Source organism: Harpia harpyja, chromosome 20 (genome assembly GCF_026419915.1).
Source record: "Harpia harpyja isolate bHarHar1 chromosome 20, bHarHar1 primary haplotype, whole genome shotgun sequence".
NCBI classification, from domain to species: Eukaryota; Metazoa; Chordata; class Aves; order Accipitriformes; family Accipitridae; genus Harpia; species Harpia harpyja.
The window spans coordinates 22,340,882-22,364,217 of NC_068959.1; the positions used below are offsets into that span (position 1 = coordinate 22,340,882).

Sequence of the window (23,336 nt, forward strand, 5' to 3'; positions counted from 1 at the left end):
CCTCCACACACCTCCCCTCCTTGTTTCCAGAACCCAACTGAAGTGACCCATCTAAACTTGCTCCAGTCTGTGTTTCCTTTCTTGCGCATATGCAGTTCTATAGGGTGAATTAGTGGTATTAGTGGTCATGTTGAGGATTTTTCTAAGACTTTTCTGTCTGCACTGTTTTCCTATGAGTAATTGCTGGTATGTGATTTGTCAATGGAATCGGGAAGGTTGAGCTGGGAAGGGTTTGCAAAATTTCTCTTTGAGTTGTACACAGGTTTGAGTTCATCCTTTGTCTTCCTTTGTTGCTTGAAACACTTGGACAAAAGCAGAATGCTGCTGCTTATTTCTTACCTGCAGTTGTTAGTGTTTTCCATCGGTTGCTTGTTCTAGGAATAATACACCATACTGTGTGTTTTGGAATAATTAAAGTTAACCAGGTATTCCATCTAACGAGGCTGCACAGTATAGAAATTTGGCAATCCAGCAGTGACAATACTTGTCAAATCCAGCTGCTGTATTAGCATGGCTTACAGTAGTTAAAGTGCACTCATAGGTAGTGCACAGGTTTGTTAGACCTTCCTGCTGAGTAATCCCAGCCAAGCCTTAGATTTGTTTGGGCTCCCCTTGGACTCTCATTTGGTTACAAAGGCAGCCAGAGGTCTTGACCCTGCGGTATATATGTGCAGGGATATTTCTCTGCTAGTTCTGGTAAAGCTTCGTTTAAAACTAGTTTAATAAAATCTGATTCTCAATTATCAATTTTTTTTTAAATGTTTGGTTTTTTCTTTTTTTTTTAAAAAGAAGATAAAGTCGCATTCCTTGTGTCCCTGAGCTGTGCTAGATCTTCAGGATGAAATCTTTTACAGGCTGTGGATCAATGAGAATAAATTTTAGGGAGCACAGACAGTTTTCAGCTTTCTTATTTTTATTGACTGCCCCCTCCTGTCTGCTTCTCTTCCACCCTTCCTGGGTTGTTTTAATTCTGAAACATGATTAATGGTGTAAGTTGCTGTCAGTCATCTTGCTTTGAAAACCTTCTCTGGAGACTAGGTGTGCACTAACCTTTACATGAAAAACTTTTGAATTCCAGAATGAGACTGTATTTCTGAACATAGGTTTATGTTTTAGCAATAAATCATTTGCCTGCTTAGACTGAGCATATGATTGAACTCTAACAGTGAAGGTTACAACTTGAAAAGGATAACTAATATCTTCATAATTCATACTCGTAATGCATACAGACTAATTCATAAAATTATTTTCTGACTTAACACAGTTTGGAGACGATGCTTACACTTTTTAACTGCTGGAAAGCTTCTTTGCGCAAGACACCAACTCATTTGTTTTCAGGAACACTTAATTTGTTTCCCCCCATTACTGTTTTGATGTTAGACCGTTGCAGTTTTACGGGACTAAAGATTTTTCATATAAAATGTGGCATTCCTAAGAATGGATTAATAACACAGTGTTACTTTTCAGCTGTGAATAGCAGAGTGCCCAGTGGCTCCACCAGCTCCTCGCACACTACCGAATCCCCTACGCCTGAGCCTTGTTCACAGGCATCGAGCAATGTGCCCTCACAGTCGGTGCTCCCTATGTATCCTTCAGTTGACATCGATGCACATGTGAGTAATTGATTAACTGCAATTGGTTTTGAGTTGGTTTGCTTTCTGATAAGTTCTGAAAGGAAAAAAATTAATCTAGTACTGTCTTAAAAATGTTAAAGTTCTCTTAAAGTATTTTTAATTTCTGAATATCTGCTTCTTTTTCTTCCCAACTGTGAAGACTGAAAGTAATCATGACACTGCTCTGACCCTTGCATGTGCGGGAGGTCATGAAGAACTTGTATCTGTACTGATAGCACGTGGTGCCAATATTGAACACAGAGACAAGAAGGGTAAGCTAAAACAGTAAAACAGTTTGACTATGAACTACAACTTGAAACAGCAAATTTCAAACTGGGATTTGGGATTCTTTGCTTCAGAAAATTACCAAAGCTTGCAAAAATGTAGAATTGCATTCTTGCACTTCATGTAGAAATACTGGCCGTATAAAGCCAGTAACATTGCATGCCTTTCCTATCTGTATTTTTGAAAGGAAGTGCATCTGGGTGGTATCTTAAGCAGATTTGTGAAATGTGTCCTTATGATTCACCCTCTACAAAAGACCTTAGCTTATTAGATAGAGCAGCTAATGGGGGTGAATATCAAATCTTGGCTGACAGAGCTAATGGGGAGTAGTTGTCAGGTTGTATATCATATTGTTCCCAATAACAGAGTTCAGCAAAATCTTAAATCTTTTAGAGGTGAGAAAACAAAACCACCATGCCTCTTTCCTTGGAACTCACATTGACCACTGGAAATAAGCAACATACGCAGTGCAGATGTGTTCACTTGATGGAGCTTTATTAAATAGGTATTAAGTGGAAAGCTGTAACTTCTCTAAAGAGATGAGTTGGTCGGAACTTAATCCAAACTGATCAGTGCAAGTACTGTTTAGATTTCTTTTGAAGAGCCTTTAATTATATTTGGCTGGAATCAGAGCCTAGATGGGTCAGAGTTAGAAGAGGGCAGGAAAGGGTCTGAGATTGTGGCTTATACCAGGAAACCCCCAGTCTGAGGAAGACATGTCTGATCAATAGAAGTCATTGTGAATTAACCCTTTTGTGCATTTGTGCTCCTTAATAATGCTTTTGAGATCCTCAAGGTTGCTTTTAACATGATCTCTTATTACTAGGTTTTACACCTTTGATTCTGGCTGCAACTGCTGGACATGTTGGTGTAGTGGAAATTCTTCTAGACAAAGGTGGGGATATAGAAGCACAGTCTGAGCGCACAAAGGATACTCCGCTTTCGTTGGCATGCTCCGGTGGACGCCAAGAGGTACGGACACTTTTGTCCTCAATGGGTTTGAACTGTTTTTGTAGATAGTTTTTTGTACAGTGGGGTTTTTTTTTTTGTTGTTGATGGTATAATAAATCATCCTTTTTCTGGAAGGTTTTTAACCTGTATAAGCGTAGCTAATTAATTCCAAGAGGAAAGGGAATTTATTTTTTTCTCCCTTGGCTATCCCAGTTTTGTTAGCTACTGGTTGTCTTAACTTGTGGTCATTCTTCTGTCGATGTATCCTTGCAAGATAAGTACTTTTGTGAGGGAGGTAGAGAAATTATTCATTAAACTTCATTCACTGAACAGTTCCCTTATGCATCCTCCCTGCTCTCAAAACTAAAACAGCCAGTGCAGGCACACAAGGACAGAAACTAGAATTTTGTGCTGGTGGTACCTGGTTTTAGTGGTAATGTGCAGGGCTGGTAAGTGCAGATGCAATGCAGGGCACATTATACTAGTCTTTTAAGGACATTTCAGTTTTCTGTCAGCTTTTTTTTTTTTTTTTTTTTTTCCCCCAAATAAGATTTGTTAAATCCTTCCTCCTTTAGTCATGGGCATACTAGCTTAGAAGATGGCATGGAGATGGCAAAGGGCTCTGTGCCAGATATGGGAGTGGTAAGTTTTGGAACTTCTAAGGATTAAAACAGTTGGCCAAAATTGGAAAGTTTCCACTTTGAGTTTTGAATTGCAGATCTTCAACAGTAAAAGTGCTGCTCACAAATAAAAGGAGAGATCAATGTGGCCTGTGATAGCATTACTTACTGAACTACTTAAGTATTTTGTTCTTCCTCTTTATTTTTTTTTTTCTGTATGCCAGAATCTACCTCTTTTGTTTCTGGCTTAGCAACTTGTGAGGCAGCCTTTTTTCTGGCTTATTTGAAAATCACCTAGCCTACGTTAGTAGTAAAATGAGGCCCACTAAAGTGCAGTACATCACCAGAAATGTTTTAATTTTTCCCCCTTTTATTTCTCTTAAGCAGCTTCTGATAGAGGAGAGAAGTCCTTCCTCATACTTGTTCCTTAACATCAGTCGGTCTGATTTTTACTGTGTGTTTTGTTGGAAAGACCATATAATACAGATGGTCAAACTTGGCTCAAGTGTCATTTGAATTAAAGTTGTGGGAGTTTGAAAGAGACGCTCAAATAGTGTGAGACATTATGGGAGTGGAATAGAGCCCTTGTTTGCAAACTTAAGATTCGCAGGAAGAGCTTCACTTTAAAGCCTTGCATTTTTGATTAGGTAAAATAATCTTTCTGGAAGACAAGTGCTGCACTGCTACAACCCACGCAGATTAACTGATGTGTTCATCAGTTGCTAAGTCTGTACAGCACATATTCAAAAACAAAGCAAAAGAGGGTAGAGGTTTTCATGTAGAATCTTATCTATTGATGATGGAAACTGGTAGCATACTGGAAGGTTTGAACACGTGATAACATCCTTTCACTTTCTGGATGATAGCGAAGGCCACACAATATGTCTTTTAATGTCCATGCTGTCTTTTCAGGTGGTTGATTTGCTGTTGGCCCGGGGAGCAAATAAAGAACATAGGAATGTGTCTGATTATACGCCATTAAGCCTTGCTGCATCTGGTGGCTATGTTAATATCATCAAGATTCTTCTCAATGCTGGGGCAGAAATTAATTCAAGGTAATGTACTATGTACACCACATGAACTGCAGTATAGCGCACAGACTCCATTGTTGGCTATGTACTGAGGCATAGGTTGGAACCTCTACCTTGCAGCCTTTCTACACTGATGTTATCCTTTATGTTCATGTTATCTTAGTGTTCTTAAATTGCCTTTAACTATCACAAACTTCATCTCCCTTATACCTAAATTTTAAGGGATTATTCTAGTTTGCTAACCTATTCCTTCCCTTTTCCACCATTCTGGGATCTAGAAGTCAAACTATTTCCAACAGAACCAAGTAAAGGAATGAGCCAAAGCACTCAGGGCAGCTCTGTGTGTTTGAAGATGTCTTTTGCAGTAAGATGAACAAAATTGCACAGCTATGTCTCTTAAGCCTCCTCTTTATTAATTTTAAGAAAACTTAACATATATTCTATTACTGAAGAAACTTCAAACTGCAGCTGTACTAGAAGCATGTTTTACTGAATGAATTAGATGCAGCCTTGATTTTTAGTATATGTAGTTTAGGGCTTATGTGTGCTTCAGCCATCTGAATGTCTAAAAGCTGAAATGTATTTTCCTTGTTTATAAATTCCAGTTGTCTATTGCATGTAGTTACTCTGATGGTTTCTCCTAATCAATTCAAAAATGCTAGTATTTTAGGTCAGTGTCTGTATTTGTATGTTAAATGTTCCTTTCTGGCTTACAGTAAAACGTTTTGTTCCTCTTAGATACACTTACATTTCCCAGAGCATTCCTCCAGTTCTGGGAACTGCAGTTTATTTCTTTCCCTTTAGGACCGGGAGTAAGCTAGGTATTTCTCCTCTGATGCTGGCTGCTATGAATGGTCATGTACCTGCCGTGAAACTGTTGCTTGATATGGGTTCTGATATTAACGCCCAAATTGAGACCAACCGGAATACAGCCCTCACCCTGGCCTGCTTCCAGGGCCGAGCAGAGGTGGTCAGTCTGCTTTTGGACAGGAAGGCCAATGTTGAGCACAGGGCAAAGGTAAGTGTGTGAATCACCTTTGCTTATGGCTTATTTCTAACAGGTGATTTCTCTGAGTCGTCAAGTTTCTTCAGATTTTCCTCTTACTTTGAGCCTCTCAGGGTCAGAGGACTTATTTAATCAGAGGATGTATTAAATGTTCTGAAATAAGTTTGGTTTAAAAAAAATAAATAAAAGCATTGATGAATTTTTTGCATTAGGGAAAAGCTGACTGGTCCTTCTGAGTTCATAATGAAACTTAGATTGACTCTTGTTCTGTAGTACTGAGAAACTTTTCAGGTTTAAGCTTGACGTGGTACTCAGTACAGATAGATACATATATTTTTACATATGAGTGAAGTCTAGGCAGGAAGAGAATAGCATTGCTTTAGTGATTCTCATATAGAACAGATATCTTGTCTACAACAGAAGTAGTGCAATCAAACTGTAAAGCTTTTACGTTGCTGTAGAACCCATGGCTTCAGTACTGTGACTTTCTGTGCCTCTGAAATGCTCCACAGGTCCCATCCTTTGGTACTCTGGGACAGCTTTGTGTCTCCTGCCATAAAGCAAGCTTAAAGCTTGTGTAGACAGCCAGACTGATTTCCCCAGCACAAAGGAATTTTTGGTAACTCCTAAGGCTGCTGAAATAATTGCTGTGTCTGTCTACCCCGCCTGCTTCTGGAATGACTGTGGCTGGAGAAAAGGGGATATGGATAAAAGCCAGCTCTCAAATGGTCAGTTGGGCATGTTAGCAGCTGGTATAAGTTTATTTAACAGTCTAGCCTGGCAACTAAGTTGGGCCCAGATCAGTCTCAGTGCTAAGGGAGGCTAGAGAAAATCTATAAAGCCAGTTTCTGAGCATTTTCATAGAAACACTTGTGTCTTCATTTGGATCTGTTCTAACCTCTGTTTTAGAGATCCTGTTGGAGACTTTGTTTTTGCTTTTGAGACAGGTGTCTGGTAGTACTTAGTCAACAGTTTGCCTGGGTTTGTATAAATCGAAGCCCAAGAGTATTTCGGTTTGGTTTTGTTTTGTTTGGGTTTTGGTTTGGTTTTGGTTGTTTTTTTTTTTGAGAGAGAGTGCTTGAAGTTAGGCTCCTAAACTAAACATAAGCAGCTAAATAAAAAAAATCTTGATTTCCCTGTGTAGAAATCATTTATGTCTTATCCAAAGTATATTGTACAAATTTCACACTGTGTAACTCGTTCTCTTTGCACAGACTGGTCTCACACCCCTGATGGAAGCGGCTTCAGGAGGATATGCAGAGGTTGGAAGGGTTCTCCTTGATAAAGGAGCAGATGTTAATGCTCCACCTGTGCCTTCCTCAAGAGATACAGCTTTAACAATTGCAGCAGATAAGGGTCACTACAAGTTCTGTGAGCTCCTGATTAACAGGTAAATAATTTCTCCTCATTAGCGGTACATTTGTTCTGTAGCTGTATTCCTCTGTGGCAAGGGTGCCCTTGTTTACATTGCCTTATGCACTTGAGAGCAAAGGGAATGGGAAGCTTTGGAAGTAGGATGTTGTATCAATTCTCTACTCTCCAGTGTTATCCTGGAGTATCCTGCTATGCCAGTGTTAATTAAGCTAAGCAGGCAGCTGGGACCAGAGGTAAGCAAACAGTATCTGGCTTGGCAGCTTTGTTGGCTGTGTTTATTAATCCAGCAATTCCCACACGAGCATTTTCCCACTGTCACCTGGGGGGCAAAGCCTGGAAGTAGCTCTTGAGCTCTTTAAACATAACCCTATGCGCTGCTAAAATCTCAAGGGGCTGCTTTGTCCTACAGGTAGTCACCACATTAATGATAATTTAAAGGACCCATGGTTGCTAGTTGCATAGCTGTGGCACAGTAGGCTACATTAAGTGAGTGTTTGTTTCTGGGACGGAGGTTTAAATAATTCCTGCGTCACTACATTACAACTTCAACAGCAGATTTCAGGGACAGAATTTCTCTACCTAGCCACTAGATTCCAGTAATTAAAGTCATATATCCAGTTGGACTCTGATCTTTCATGATCTTACTTCCCGACTTCCACCTTTACTCATACCTTGTTTCACTTGATTACACTTGTACTTTTTTAGAGGAGCACATATTGATGTTCGTAACAAGAAAGGAAACACACCTCTGTGGTTGGCAGCTAATGGTGGTCACTATGATGTGGTTCAGTTGCTTGTGCAAGCAGGAGCAGATGTGGATGCTGCAGATAATCGGAAAATTACACCTCTCATGTCGGCGTTTCGCAAGGTAGGAGACCAACTTAATTTTATGTTTCAGTGCTAAATGTTTTCAAAACAGTTTCTTGGTTTTAAATCTGAACACTTGGCTTTGGAAGAATCAAATATAACACAGCAAAATTACTATTTTGATAAAATGCCTGCTTTAAAGTAATCATAATCTGTGTACTTCACACAGATCTCATTTTTGAGAGGTGAAAAACTTTGTTGCATTAAACCATGTTAATTTTATTATTTCCAGTTATACACTGTACAAAAAAACTTTCACTGTTTGAGATTTCACTGTCTTGAGATTACCATAGTCCCCTTTAAATTTCTGCAGACTCTACTGTTTGTTTCAGTCCTGCTTTTAAGATGAACAAAATACCAGTCTGTAACAAGCTGTCTTGATTACTTTGTGCTTCTCCTGCTCCGTTCCTAATTTGTTATTCAGTGGGACGCTTTGTGTAGTTGGCTCTTTTGTCACAGCCTTTTCTTCGTGGCAGGAAGAACATTGCTTTGTGATGGTTTCATCAGTTATGTTGTTGGATGCAAGGAGCATAGCTATAGCAGAGGAATTTATTAACTGTAGCTGCTTTGCTACAAATACCAACAAATATCAACAAAATATCAAATAAGTCTACAGCTTTTTTGACAAACAGCAATACTGAGCATGCCACTGCTGTCCCTCTATTGCTTTCAAATAACTTGAGAGGCAACAGTTGGATAGTTTCTGTGTGGTTGCACAGTGTACCCCATTAATGAGTGGATCTAGCAGCAGAGGAATGTGTGGCTCAGTTCCCTGATCAGACTTACCTTGTAATTGAACAATCTAAGTTAGCTCTGTGGAGTGAGTGGGGTAACAGGTGGGGTCTAAAGAGGGTGGTCTTGGCTGTTACTAAAAATATGAACGGCTGCCTCTGCCCTTGGGCCTGGCTTCGTCCTTGTATTTTAAAATAAAAAATTGCTTGTGGGAGAGCTTGTCTTCGCCACCATGATGCAGAACAGCAGACATGCTGTCAACACTGAGCAAACAGTAACTACCTTTCTTTCCAAAGAGCAGCTTACTAGAAATGTTCTTGCTTATTTTTAGTCTTTTGCATTGGACTAAGAGATATCAAACTTGTATTTTTATGACTAATGTTGACAATTGTATACAAGAGATTAGAATTTTCTTTGCTACTCTAGGGGCACGTGAAAGTAGTTCAATTCCTGGTGAAAGAAGTTAACCAGTTTCCTTCGGATATTGAATGCATGCGATACATAGCGACAATAACTGACAAGGTGAGTTTAGCTTCAGGAAAAGACCGTGTCCCTTATTTTCAGTGCAAGTACGCATGAGAAATTCTTAAGTGTTCAAAAACTCAATGTACGTGTTTGCTCATGTACGTTTGATTCGGAGATTTGTGCATGTCTCCTTTTTAATACAGAACTTAAATCAACATTTAGAGTCCTATTCTGTTGAAATAATTTGTATGTTTATGAATACAGGGAAGCTAATCTCATGTTTGTAGACCAAGCCTCACTCCTCAATTTCAGTTTATTATGGAGATAATAAGACAAGTTTGCATTCTAGGACCTGTTGAAAAAGTGTCACCAGTGTGTGGAGACAATTGTGAAAGCTAAAGACCAGCAGGCTGCAGAAGCAAATAAGAATGCAACTATATTGCTGAAGGAGCTAGACCTGGAAAAAGTGAGTAGAGAATTGCTGTCGTAGCGTAACGGTTTGAACTATGTATTAATCTATAGGTTGTGTTTCCTGTTTGGTGCTTCTTGGGGCAGTAGTTCTTCATGCTGTGACTGTATGTGCTTTCCTTCCTCTAATATACAAAAACTGAATCGTATACTGAGGAAGGCAAATTAGAACTGACTTCTCCTTCAGCCACTGTGTTTTTTTAGGAAAGCTTGGACTTGGCAATAGTTACCTTAGGTAGTAGCTGTCTTGCATTACTTCAGCACAGATGATGTGTGAATAAGGGAGGTCTTCAGTCTCGATGGTGTGATACATGGTATGTTATATATTGTGTAAGATGTAGTCCATAAGCATTTCGTGGACTCCTACTCAGTGTTACAAAGGAGAGCCTACAAGCTGCCTGATGAGCTGTATGGAGTTGAGCAGATAGTGGGGAGAATCAACTTCTCCCTCACTCAGAATGCTGTGAAGTGTCCCAGAGTAATGCGGACACTTCTTAAGCACTCTTTAGTGGGCTCTCTTAATGGAGGCTTTTAAAATTTTTGACAAACAAGTTCCGTATTAGCTTATTAAATTTTCCAGGTTGCTGACTTGTTAAACACCTATAAGTTGCTGTGCAAAGCTACAGCGTTGCATAGTTGGCTTGACTGATTCCATATATTACAAAAAAGCGGCTGAAACGATAGCAGCTTTTTCTGTAAAATACCCTGGGAGATCTTTTTGAGTCAAAGGTGTGAACATTGCTGCAAAAATATTAATGAGGTTATTAAATGTTTTTTGAGGAAGGACTGAGATGATGAGAGATTTTGCAGGTTTTCCAGTAAAATTATATTTTTATACCACCTCTGTTTTGGTTGTTGTTTTGTTGTCATTCCTTAGAAGTTTTGGGACCAGGTAGTCCTGTTGTTCCATAAGGTCTGCCCAGTTTCTGCGTAATGATTCAGTATGTGACAAAATCATTCTAGTTCATCATGCTCTCTTCTTGCTCCCTCCCCCCAGATTTCTAGGGAAGATCTGAATTATAGTTATAATTTAGTCTGTGTGAAAATGTTTAAATATGGATCCTTTTCTCCTACATAGTCAAGAGAAGAGAGCAGAAAACAAGCTCTTGCAGCTAAAAGGGAGAAAAGAAAGGAAAAGAGAAAGAAGAAGAAGGAGGAACAAAAAAGAAAACAAGAAGAAGATGAAGAAAACAAGCCTAAAGAAACTCTGGAACTGCAAGAGGATGATGATGAAGAAGAAAATGATGATGAAGGTAAACAACAACGGTTTCTGTGTCCAGTGTAGTTGTGGGGGGTGCCTTTTTTTAACCATCTAGGTAAGGGAATCTGTTTGAAAGCTGGCTTCTCTGGTACTGTGACATTGTCACATAGCTTCTGCCCTGGTTCTTCCCTCTGCAGTCAGAGTTCCTGGCAAAACTCCTTTGTTCACACACCACACCCCCTGCCCCCTTGTTCACTCCCCCCCCCCCCCCTTGTTCACTCCCCCCCCCCCCTTGCTCACTTCCCCCCCCCCCCTTTGCTCACTTCCCCCCCCCCCTTTGCTCACTTCCCCCCCCCCTTTGCTCACTTCCCCCCCCCCTTTGCTCACTTCCCCCCCCCCTTTGCTCACTTCCCCCCCCCCTTTGCTCACTTCCCCCCCCCCCTTTGCTCACTTCCCCCCCCCCTTTGCTCACTTCCCCCCCCCTTTGCTCACTTCCCCCCCCCTTTGCTCACTTCCCCCCCCCCTTTGCTCACTTCCCCCCCCCTTTGCTCACTTCCCCCCCCCCTTTGCTCACTTCCCCCCCCCCTTTGCTCACTTCCCCCCCCCCTTTGCTCACTTCCCCCCCCCCTTTGCTCACTTCCCCCCCCCCTTTGCTCACTTCCCCCCCCCCCCCCCCCCCCCCCCCCCCCCGGTCCCCAAAAGTCTTTCACTCTTGGAGGATTTACAGCTGAATGCGGTGTACATAGTCTGATAGCTCATCCAGGAGGAGGATAACTTCAACTGTAGTGTCTTCAGTCAGAGCACTGATTTCTGTATTTTGTGGCTTTTGATTGTCTATCAACTGTTTTTCTTTCAGTGGAGCAAGAAGTTCCTATAGAGCCTCCTAGTGCAACTACTACAACTACAATTGGAATTTCTGCGACTTCATCTACTTTCACAAATGTCTTTGGGAAGAAGAGAGCTAATGTGGTGACTACCCCCAGCACAAATAGAAAAAATAAGAAAAATAAAACAAAAGAGACTCCTCAGAATATGCAGATAATTTTGCCAGATCAGCATATATCTCTAGCACAGCAAAAAGCAGATAAAAATAAAATAAATGGAGAGCCAAGAGGTGGTGGTGCAAGTGGGAATAGTGATTCAGATAACTTGGATAGCACAGATTGCAATAGCGAAAGTAGCAGTGGAGGTAAAAGCCAGGAGTTGAACTTCACAATGGATACAAATTCCTCTGAGCGGCGCTATGCCTCATTGCTTATCCCCTCTCAGGAAGAAAAAACAAGCACCTCGGCTTCAAAAACACCAACGAGGTGAGACTGCCATATTGCTTCCCTATTGTTTCACAGGGTTTTACCTATGCCAATGTAAATTTTCTGTAGCTTAAGCTTTACATGAGCTGGTACATTCCCAAAGTCTTGAGAGACTGAGTTGACTTTATTTGCATAGCTGTTAAATAATGCTGTCAAGTTTATTGAACATAACCTCTTTAAAATGGTAAAGATAAGAGGTTTTTTTTTGGCATTCCTGGCTAGTTTTTAATACTGCTGTAGCAAAACAGCCAGTTTTCTCTGCGCTATTTAAGCATCCATGTTGCATTGTCAACTTTATTAGAATAGATTTTAAAGTGAATATGCTGGGAATTTAAAAAGGAAGTGCCAGCTTTACTTATAATCTATTTACGGAAGTGATTTCATTACCTTTTGATTGTTTTATGATTTTGTCATTAATTCGTTTGAATTGCAATCTCTTTGTTTTAAGGAGGGAAGAAGTTGATGACTCTGAGCATTTCACCTGCCAGGTTGATGGCCAGTTTGATTTAACCTTGTCGAGCCAGAGGTGAGAGTCAAAAGAACTTGGTGAATGTACAGGAGCCATATGAATAGTTTGGAAGATCATTCAGCTGCCAGGGAATGAGCTAATAACTTTCATAACACCAGCTTCTTAACAGGTCATTTGTCTAAATCAAATAGTTTAGATCCCATCTGAATCTGTGGTCTTTGCTTATTTTTACATATAAGTAGTATGAGTCTGATCCTCCATAGTTTTCTTTTTTCTTCTTTTCTTTTCCTACATTAAGGGAGGGGAGAGGGTACGGGGCTTGATCTACAGGACACCTGGCTGATTGAGAACCCAGCTTCAATAGGAATGCAAATGTTATGGGATCAAAAAGGGCAGCAAACGAGAGGGCTGTTGCCAGACTGATTGAGGCACTTCTCTGGGAGTGGGAAGAGAGTTGGGATTTCCTGTTTTCTTTTTTTTCCCCACATTAAAGTTAGGTGCAGAATGAGTGGATTTTGGATTACCATTAGGAATGTCAGAAATCGGATTTTGTCTACATTCTGGTTTATGAACATAAATTGTTTCTGCCTTGGACCTTTCGTCCAAGGTCTCCTACAAAAGCCTTGGAATCCTGTGCAGTTCACTACTGCAGGATGAACTAAACACATACTTCTAACTCCTTGTTAGAAGCAGTGCTTCTGTTAGATAAAGTACACCTAAGAAACAAGATAGTATATAAATATCAAAATGGGGCTAGTATATTTTATTAACTTCTGCAGGTGCTCTTTGGCTCTTGCACTAAGCAGACATTGTCTGAAAATCATTTCTAAATTTGCTCTTCCTGAATCCTCTTCTTTTTAGTCATAGACATGCCAATGACAAGGCTACTGTAGTTGAAACTTGAACTCAGGCTTCATAATGATGCTTTTCTTAAAACATATCTAGACACTTTCAGTTAAAGCAGAAAAAAGCTTTTAAAGTCTATTCTGGAATCGATATTCCACAATGGACTTTGTTCTTTTCTTTCATACGCATTTTCTTGTTCTCTTTGCCTCAATCTTACAGTTATCTGAGGACAATTAAAATTCTCCATAGAACTTTGAAATGCCTTGGGCAGGTGTATTATCAGAGAGCTAGTACTTACTAAGGTAAAGAGAGAAAATGCTGCCATTTCAAAAGGCATATTGTCTAAATGTTGCTTTTCATATGATCGGTGTGCTTGGGTTACTTAAATGTGGATAGATCTCTGAAGTTTGTATAAAGTGTGGTATAAACAAACAGTTTGCCTGCAAGAAGACACAATGAACATAAAATGCTGTAAACAATGGGGAATAAAATGAATGAGTAAAAACTTGCATATAGTGAAGAGAAGGAGTGATGCTTAGCACGACAGCTGAAGCATGAGGTCCTCTGTAAAATTACTAGCTATGCTATAGACTTTCTGGGTCAAATCACATAAGGCTAGTTTTTCAATGACTTGTGAAGATTGCTGCCAATGTTTCAGTGCTGCAGATGAACTTGTGAGTTCCCAGTGCTGCTTTTTTTCACCTCCACCTAGATCAGTTAGCCTAACAAGAGATTGCCTGTTCTCTCTCTCTCTCTTTTTCTCTCTGACCCAAACTTTGTGTTGTTTGTATCACTAGACTATTGCTACAGCTGTATTAGTACAGGTAATGATACTTGGGCACCTGCTTCCAAACTGATGCCACTGGAACTTAAATATACAAATATGCTCAAATATCTGCGCCTCAGTTACCCATTCATAAAATAGGGGGTGAGGGGTAGAAGCACTTTCCAGGGAATCTGAAACAGTAAGAGCTGAAAAACGGACCTTTTCAAGTACTTACTAAGAAAGAGACTTTATTACCAAAGTACCTTTTCTTAAAAAGCTATTCAAAAAGGAGATCACAGTATAGACACGTAATCAGGATGTGCCTAAGTGGCTGTGTACTGCCTGTTACAAACTATTTTAATCTGACATCCTTAGTGCTTCTGGTATTACTTCATTCAGTTTAGCTCTACACTTTTTGGAGGAAGGGTATAGGCTGTGGACTAAAAGGCTAAAAAAAACTACCTATGAAGTCACCCCAAAGTTGTTCCAGGTAGAAAATAAGAATGGAAACAGTTCATGCTAGTAGTTTTAAGCTGCAGAAATGTATACTGTAATGCTGTCATTTTATTCTGTAATTTGTAATCTGTACATTTCTGTTTCCAGACTTGATGGTGAAGGTCATTCAAATTCTTTGTCAACTACTTATAAGCCTGTTTCCCTGCCTCTGACCTCTCCAAATGTAAAGCTGAATCTGACTAGTCCAAAAAGAGGCCAGAAAAGAGAAGAAGGCTGGAAAGAAGTGGTTAGAAGGTAAAGACTTGTTATTCTATGTTTAAAAACTGTCTGTGAGCTTTCTAGCTTGTAAATTATTCTCAAATACAGACTTTCCAGAGAGCTTATTTAATTTAATTGTATAATTAATTTATAAAAAATCTACCCCTCTTACTCTTGCAGTGCTGTGAAAACTAATTGCAGTCCTAATTCGTAGTAACTCCTCACTAACTTAATGTCAATATGATATGAACGTTTTATTTGGCACAAGCATTTTCTTTACCTGTGACTTCAGTGGAGTAAAGGGTGTGGGGATAAGATAAAAGGGGGAGGGAGCAGATGGCAGTGAAAAGGCCCTACAGCAGATGATTGCTTGCACATGAACTAAAGGCAGGATGGATATTAGTAGAGGAGAGGTGGATGATCTCTTCAAGGCTAAATTTCATTGTGCTTTGGGCGGTGACCTTGATCGCTGATTCCATGGAAAATTTTGTCATCTTGAAGTGAGTGCTAGAGATGCAATTAGATTTAAAGATTTTTCTGTAAAGCAAACTTTCCCATTGAAAATGTAGTGGGTTTTATTATATGGGCATTAACACCCCAGTATCTTTTCTGTAACCTTTATGATGTCTACTACTTGTAACTAGAAGTGATCATCTGGCTTTCCTTTTTTTGTTCTCTTTATCAAAAAGGAATACAACATGAACATACAACTGTCAGATGCTTTGGGTGCACTTACGATGCCCTCCTTTTGTGTTCTGCAATGGTAGTGACCAAATATGCTCATTTTAGAGAATTTTAGGCTGTGTGCAAAGAATATAATTGTATGGAGGATTTAATGCATTCACATTAGTGGAAGCCACAGACTGTTCTTAATAAAGGTTAAAAAGGCAGTTTAATCTGAAAATTTAAGCGTTTGAACCCTTAGGTGGTTGAGTGACTGCCTTTTGTTGTGTTCGCAAATGGGGTTCTCCACTGTGACATGGCCTTGCTAAATGTATGGTTGCAGACTGCCTACCACTTGGTGAGTTGTGCAGGCATGAAACCATTAAACAGGCAGCTGACTTTTCCAGGGCTGCACACAGACCCTACCATTGACCCTGGAGCTGCTCCATCTCTCCTCCTGGGTCTCTTGAGTGTCATAGGCTCAAGTCAACTGTTTGGTTGGGTATTGTCTGCTCTTCTACTGGAGATGGTAGGGTTCTAGAGATGGCATCCAAAACCCGACCTTTCCTCATCCCTGAGGTGTCAGGCCTTGTGTCGTAAAGAATGCGTCTATAAAGCGTTCTGCACTGGTGTTCGCTATGCCCTGACTGATCGAAGCATGTATCCTGCCAAAGAGCTTTTTGGCAACTTTAGATGAGTATGCAAAATGCCTGGGAGCTGCATGCCGCCTTCTCCTAAAGTCTCTCCTGGACTCAACAAGAATTCTTCTCCTCCCCTCTCCCCATGAGTAATCCCCTGGCTAAGAAGGGATGTCTGTCAAAGAAGTAACCAATGAAAACATCCCTTCTGCCCTTGACAGGCAAGTAGGCAGAGTTTTGAAAGACCCTCCCCCTAGCAACACTCTGCAGCCAACACCAATTGAGCAATTTCAGCTGCAGAGAGGAGGGCGCTGCTGTTCGGGAGCAAAAAGGTACTGTTTTGGGCACTTCTCAAGGTAAAAACCATTGAGCTCAGTGGGTAGGGAGGGATACGGCAGTGGGTGATGGGTGGGCAGGGGCCTGGGTGATGGGGTGAGCTCTCCTGGAGAAGGAATGCCTCCACGGGTGGTAGCACGGGGTTCCTAGTGGGCTGAGGTGGAAGCAGACCAAGGTACAGTTAGGAGCCCTGTGAGTAACGTGCACGTATCTTGAAAGTTAAGTGATGATGGAAGCTCTGGTTTGGGGAGGGTGTGACTGGAATGTCTAGCTTGAGAGAGGAGCCTGGGGGATGGAGTGGGGAAGAAAGCTCAAAGCATGAAGCAGCCTTGGGAGGAGAGCTGGGTGCATGCTCCAAGGACCTGGTTTTTAGGGATGGGGAGGATTGTAGCATGCTCTCCTGGCAGGAGAAGGGGAAAATAAAAACACCTTGGCAATGAGGTGATGCTTTAGAACATTTCTATGTATTTAAATGTGTTTAAAATAAAGTGGGTTTCCTTTAAGTTCTATTGAGTAAGAAGCAATTTCCTGAGGATCAAGTTACTTAAAAGTTTCTAAGACTGGAATAGCTAGGTGAAGCTGGCAGCCTTTTCATGGGGTGGTGGTGATCTGTACAGTGTTCAGAGGCACCTGCACTGTGATCACAGTGGTTTCTGAAACCCCTTTGAATCCTCTCTAATTGTTCAGTGTTGAACTATTGCACATCACTGGCAAGCTTGAAAGCGGTGTGTGGGCTCGAGAGGGCCAGCCTTTAAAATCTGGGGACAGTGGTGGCCCAGAAAGACCTTGGCTGGGGTCTGGATGCAAGCATAGCTCATGTTCAGAGACTTCCCAGTACTATATGCCTGCACTGACCCATCAATACCATGTGAATTAGAAAAATCCTGAATTGACTTGTTTTGCTGAACACATGGGTTAGTGTTTCGGCCTGACAGTAAGTCTGCTTCTGAAAATCTGTGCTGCCTTCACGGTGGCTTCCAGCAGCTCCTTAAATCCCAGAACTGCACAATTTAACCATCTGCCATCCACTGTTGTGTCACCAATAAACTTTCAGATCTCGAGGTCTCAGAGAGGTGGATACTAAAAGGGTTGTGAATGCAAGTGGTATTACAGAGCTGATTGCTGGGAAAACATTGAAAAACCACCTTTTCCTTGCTCTAAACGATCAAAGTAGCTAAGCCATGGGCTTTTATATTTGAAGCAGTGCTATTTATGTAAGTTTAGGTTGATAAGCTAAGGATTTGTCTCACTTTGAAGGTACACAAGATAAGATAAGATCCAAAAGTGTTTCTGAAGCAGTGTAAGGCACATATATCTGTGTTACAACAGTGGTGGAATAAATGCTTCTGGAGAATCCTTTTAGGTACTGAGGATGATAAGTAATTTAAGTGGGGAAGTTTTAGAGAGGCTTCAAAGGGTGAAGAAAATATCAGCAGAAAAACTACTTGTTGCCCTGAAACTTAAGAATATTGCTTCAGCCACTTGTCAAGCAGCAGGGGATATTTGTATGCCTTTAAAGTTTGAATACAATTCACAGATTTGTGATCTTTGTGATATAGGTCAAAGAAATTATCTGTCCCAGCTTCTGTCGTATCTAGAATAATGGGAAGAGGTGGGTGCAACATCACAGCAATTCAAGATGTCACTGGTGCCCATATTGATGTTGATAAGCAAAAAGATAAGAATGGAGAGAGAATGATCACTATAAGGTACAGTATCTAGAAATTAAAATCTTGAGTTAGTCCACAATGTCATTTATTAAGAATTTTGTTTGCTTTTTAAGACAGGACATATTTAGCTTCTTGGTGCTAGAATAGAACATATTACTGCTGCCAAGATATGCTGAAGGTCTACTTCTTCAAAGATAATCCTTAAGATACGCAAAAGTCAAGAAATAACTTATTGGAGTAAACATGCAATAGACTTGCAGATCAGTATAAAATTGAGACTATGGAATATTGTACAAAGTGGGGTTTCTTTTTGCAAAAGACAAATATTTTTGTATTTAATCTAGGGGTGGTACAGAGTCAACACGATACGCAGTGCAACTCATCAATGCCCTTATTCAAGATCCTGCCAAGGAACTGGAAGACTTGATTCCTAAAACTCATATAAGAACACCTGCTTCGAGTACCAAATCAATCCATGCAAACTTTTCATCTGGAGTCAGCACTGCGACTGCTTCAAACAAGAACTCCTTTCCTCTTGGAGCACCACCCCTAGTCACATCACAGTCATCAACACTATCTACTTTCCAGCCTACTAACAAATTAAACAAGAATGTCCCAGCAAATGTGCGCTCATCTTTTCCGGTGTCTCTTCCTCTAGCTTATTCTCACCCCCATTTTGCCCTGCTGGCTGCCCAAACTATGCAACAGATCCGGCACCCTCGCTTACCTATGGCCCAATTTGGAGGAACTTTTTCACCTTCACCGAACACTTGGGGACCATTCCCAGTGAGACCAGTTAACCCTGGCAGCACAAACAGCTCTCCAAAGCATAATAGTTCAAGTCGTGTAGGTAGTCAGAATGGAAATATTTTACAGACGGAGTCTCCCGGACTAGCTACTTCTAGTTGTCCCATTACTGTCTCTTCTGTAGCTGCTTCTACCCAACCGCTGTGTGTGACCAGTAATCGGACTCCCTCTTCGGTCAGAAAGCAGTTGTTTGCCTGCGTTCCCAAGACGAGTGCTGCAGCAACAGCCATCTCAACTGTGACGAGCACCTGTAGCACTCTGCCTTCAGCTTCCTCTGCTACCCCAAACAACGGGCAAGTGCCCGCAGCATTTCTGTCATCTAATGCTCCACAAACGCAGCATTCTGCACTTAAAGCGGACTCTTTCTCAGCTGTCTCAGCACCCAAAGAGAAGGTGTCAACACCAGACCAGCCTGCTGCAAACGCATGTGCACCATCTTCGGTTGCAAGTAGTTGCAGTATGTCAGCTAGCAGCAACTCAGGAGTCACCGAAACTTGCCCGTCGAGCAGCCCTGCACCTCTAAATAATGTCCAAGATGAAATACTGCCAACCAGCATGTCAGAAATCAATCCTTCCATGTCGATGCCTTTTTCATCCAGCTCAGAAACTGCTCCTTTAAGCTTAGTGTCACCCAGGTCAGTTGTTGCAGATAATCAGGACAACAGTAACTTACCTCAAGTAGCTGTACCAGCACCTCGAGTTACTCACAGGATGCAGTCCAGAGGTTCTTTCTATTCAGTGGTACCAAATGCAAACCTCCATCAAGATCCTCAGTCTATTTTTGTTACGAATCAAGTTCCTTTAACACCTTCTCAAGGTCCACCTGCTGCAGTGCAGCTTTCGTCAGCCATGAACGTTATGAACGGTTCTCAGATGCACATTAACCCAACAAACAAATCATTGCCTCCGACCTTTGGGCCAGCAACACTCTTCAATCACTTTAGTAGTCTTTTTGATAGCAACCAGGTGCCAGCTAACCAAGGATGGGGAGACTGTCCACTCTCTACCCGAGCAGCAGCTGACCCATCTTTCACTGTTCAGTCTACCTTTCTGAATAACTCTGTGCTAGGACACGTGGAAAACGTGCATCCTGACAACTCCAAGGCTCCTGGTTTCAGGCCACCTTCCCAACGAGTTTCGACTAGTCCTGTAGGTAAGTCATTAAGATCATGCACTGGTCAGAATTTTTTCTCCAACTATCACGCTTTGATCATCTCAAACTGATTGAGAAGTAGTTTACAAATGACAGTTAGAGAATACTGATGTAACAAGGATGGCCTATTTTTTCCAAGGGCTCTTTAAAACATTGATGATCATTTTTTCCCTCTTTTCTTCAGTTCTTCTATGATGTCAGGTGTTGGGAACATTGCAAATGTTGCATTGCTTGTCCTCTGTAAGACACAGGAATGCTTCCACCTGTTTGTAGAGTTCAGAGTAGCATTGATTTTAGCTTTTGGGTTGGAATGTAACATGGGGTCGGGTGATACCAAACCTGAAGCAGCAGGGCCAAGACTCCTGACAGGTTCCAGCTGCAGGAGTGACTGCATGCAGTTGTTCAATATTTTATCTGAGACTCCAGCTTGACTCAGTGAGGGTAAACTCACTGTACTTTTTGTCTCTTGATATGGCTCTGAGGTTTTAATAAGCTTATGTTGTGCTTTGGGAAATTGGTGTGCTACTGCATGGTGTTTTATTAGGAAGTTACAATCCTTCTGCTGTTAAGTATAGCAGTTCAAGCTTATCTGCATTTATTTGAAATGGGTTAGGAACGCTTACAGTGAGGTCCCTGCCCTTGCTGTGCCCTGCCTAAAGGATTATTACCATCTTAGTGTTCAAACTGTGTTGCAGGCAACTAGCTGCACGCATTTGGCTGGAAGGGACTCGCAAGAGATCTAGTTTGTGTCACCCCGTTCTCCCCTTCATTCTTGCCATAATGGCTTTATGGTGCCTTGAAGCTGGGTAGCTAGAGAGCCTTGCTTTGAAGTTGTCTTTACCCCTGCAGTGTATGTTAGATATTGGGGCTAATGCTTCAGGACTTGAATGCTGGATTGGGACAAGTCAAATAGTTTGACTTTCAGACTAAAGGAGGAGGGGGCATTTGGAAGACGTGGTGGTGAGGAAAAAAGATTTTCAGCATTCCCATTCCTCTTGGTTGATTTACAAATGTGCAGGACTTCTGAAAACCAGAACACTTCTCTCTGACTAGCTTTAACCACAAAACTGGGATGTTTGCTATGATTGTAGTTTTCTTCATAGTTTAAATGGGGCTGTATAGCTCTGCAAAGAGAGTGAATACCTAGAGCTCTTGTGCCACGTCCAGTCCCAGGGCAGTAAGCAGAACCAGATGTAACTAAGGCTGTGGAACGTAAACTAACTGGACCTTGTTTGTCAGATAGGCAGCTTATAAAAGAATTGCCAGACCCTCCTCAGCAGACTCTAGAGACACTTTACGTTGGCTCAGCTTTTTCTCTGCAGTGCTTTAAACTGGGAGTTGGCTGTTGCTGGAATAACCCCTAGGGAAGGAAGCTTATGCCAAATGGGATCTGCTGATTTTTCTAATGATTGCATCCTGTGTATGCAAAGATGGCTGACTGGGACTTCCCATAGCAGCAAAACATTTTGCTGTTCCCTTATGCTAAGGTCATCTGTTTGTCATTGGGAAAAATTTCTTGGTCCTTTATATATCCTTAAATGACTGTAAGTATTTAAAAGGTAGTCTAAATCTGTTTCTTCCCTGAATTAGGAAGGTTAGGTAGATACCCAAGGAGAGCTCATGCGGCTGACTTTGGGGAGGTAAGTATGAAGTTCTTAACTGAAGCACAAAAATATTTGGACAGAACACATTTTTTTTCTGAGCTGGAATTTGATTAGGATCTTGCAAAGTGAAGAAAAACTGCAAATAGGTAGATGTGCCACTAAAATTCTGCCTGGCAGGAGGTGACTGGTTAGCCGGGTCCTTAGTTGATTCATTTAATATCATTCTACTTAATACCGCTTTTGAACACCTTTGTTTAAGAATCTAAATAGTCTGTCACACAGGAGGAGGGGGAGGTTAAGGGAGCCTGGGGAGAAGGGGGTCTTTTGAAGGTGTGATAGTGAGGAAAGGAGCGGGGACGGTAGGCTGAGGACCTCTCTGATGCCTTCCCTTGGAGCCTAAGTGTGGTCCTGTGGTCTGTGCACCCATCTTATTCACTGGCTCTTCCCAGGGGAACAGACCTTTCTGCTCTCAGCTTCTGAGGTGGGTTGAACTGGAGACTACCTTGGCTGTTTGCATAGGGTTCAGTGGCAGGTTTCATGAGATGTTGAAAAGGGGGGAAAAGAGTCAGTCACTGCTGGCTTATGCTTTGGCCAACAGCAGTGCGATGGACAAGGAGCAGTCTGGGCCTTGCCTGGCAATTCAGTACACTTTGTGTGATGAGAGGGAGTAGTAATGGCTGTCAGAGCAGGTGGACATTGATCCTTTAATGTCAGCTGTGACTATACCTGACGGAGCAGAGGTTTGTCTTTTGTGCCTGTCTTGAACAGTTGAGCTGTGGCAAATTTTTCCAGAAATCAACATCTCTTGGTGATCACCTCTAAGCTAATTTGGTGGAGATTTAATATAATTTGATTGTGCACTAAACCAGCTTTTTCTTAAGAAGTTGTCACTTCAGGGTGGAGTTTGGGTACTCTGCTTTTCCTGTTCATGGGCAAGCTCAGTTGCAGCTTGGGTTTTCTCTGATTTCACCAGTTCCTTTGAGGCACAGGTACGCATTCAGATCTCCTTACCGGCTGTGGATCTGTTCTGGAAATGGCCTTTTGTCTCACTTATGTCTTCAGATCTCTTGTCCTAGCAGCTTGCAGATTAAGGGCAGACTTAGCCCAACCATTTGGGGAGGCTGTGGAGAAGACCAAAAGAAGTCTATTTGTTACTTCTTTCCTCTGCATTTTAAGAAGGGGTTTGAGGCCTTGCTCATGTGGCATTAAAAGGTATCACAAATGTGAAATGTGCCAGCTTAGGAAGCAGCACAAGAGTATGAAATTGCACGAAATGGCCGGGCTCCCTGTTTTACATGGAGTGACCAAGTGTTGCAGCTGTTTCTCTAAAGGTGGAGGTCGCCTTTGCAGTAACCAGCTTCTGCAGAAGTGCCTGGGGGTTTGGTAAACTGAATTTTGAGCAGAGTTCATATGAGATTGATACACCAGTCTTGAAAGCTCAGTTACGCTTTCAGAGCATGATGAAGAGTTTGAACTCATGGCCCAAGTAACTGCCGAGTGTGGTATTGCAAAAGGCTTTAGTATTACAAAACCTGGTTTTGTTGGTAAGTACATAAATAGGAAGCTCATTACTGAAATCAGGATTCTGTAAGTCATTGTTCATAAAAGCCATTTTTTATATTGAGCAAAGGTGTTTTTTCATCCACTTCTATGAAAGGCAAGTTAATGATAAAAAATGTTCTTTACAACCTGAAAACTGACTGTTCTGTTGGATTTGTGCATCTCTGGCTGTCACACTTCCTTCAAC

General features: G+C 41.4%; 1 protein-coding gene across 6 annotated transcripts in view; it reads left to right on the top strand.

The window, feature by feature from the left end:
• The window catches only part of ANKHD1 (ankyrin repeat and KH domain containing 1), a 116,348-nt gene that overhangs the window by 85,944 nt on the left and 7,068 nt on the right, over window positions 1–23,336 (top strand). For 4 of the 6 annotated variants that reach the window (XM_052772220.1, XM_052772221.1, XM_052772222.1 and 1 more), the window contains 15 exons: window positions 1,468–1,613; window positions 1,774–1,885; window positions 2,725–2,870; window positions 4,382–4,524; window positions 5,305–5,518; window positions 6,721–6,896; window positions 7,586–7,748; window positions 8,906–9,001; window positions 9,294–9,410; window positions 10,491–10,665; window positions 11,470–11,923; window positions 12,372–12,449; window positions 14,608–14,754; window positions 17,915–18,064; window positions 18,370–19,985. In XM_052772220.1, the coding sequence (XP_052628180.1) occupies window positions 1,468–1,613; window positions 1,774–1,885; window positions 2,725–2,870; window positions 4,382–4,524; window positions 5,305–5,518; window positions 6,721–6,896; window positions 7,586–7,748; window positions 8,906–9,001; window positions 9,294–9,410; window positions 10,491–10,665; window positions 11,470–11,923; window positions 12,372–12,449; window positions 14,608–14,754; window positions 17,915–18,064; window positions 18,370–19,985 (3,933 nt within the window). Of the gene's footprint in view, window positions 1–1,467; window positions 1,614–1,773; window positions 1,886–2,724; window positions 2,871–4,381; window positions 4,525–5,304; window positions 5,519–6,720; window positions 6,897–7,585; window positions 7,749–8,905; window positions 9,002–9,293; window positions 9,411–10,490; window positions 10,666–11,469; window positions 11,924–12,371; window positions 12,450–14,607; window positions 14,755–16,240; window positions 16,352–17,914; window positions 18,065–18,369; window positions 19,986–23,336 lie in introns of all 6 variants that reach the window. The other 2 variants (XM_052772218.1, XM_052772219.1) reach the window with 1 other exon arrangement.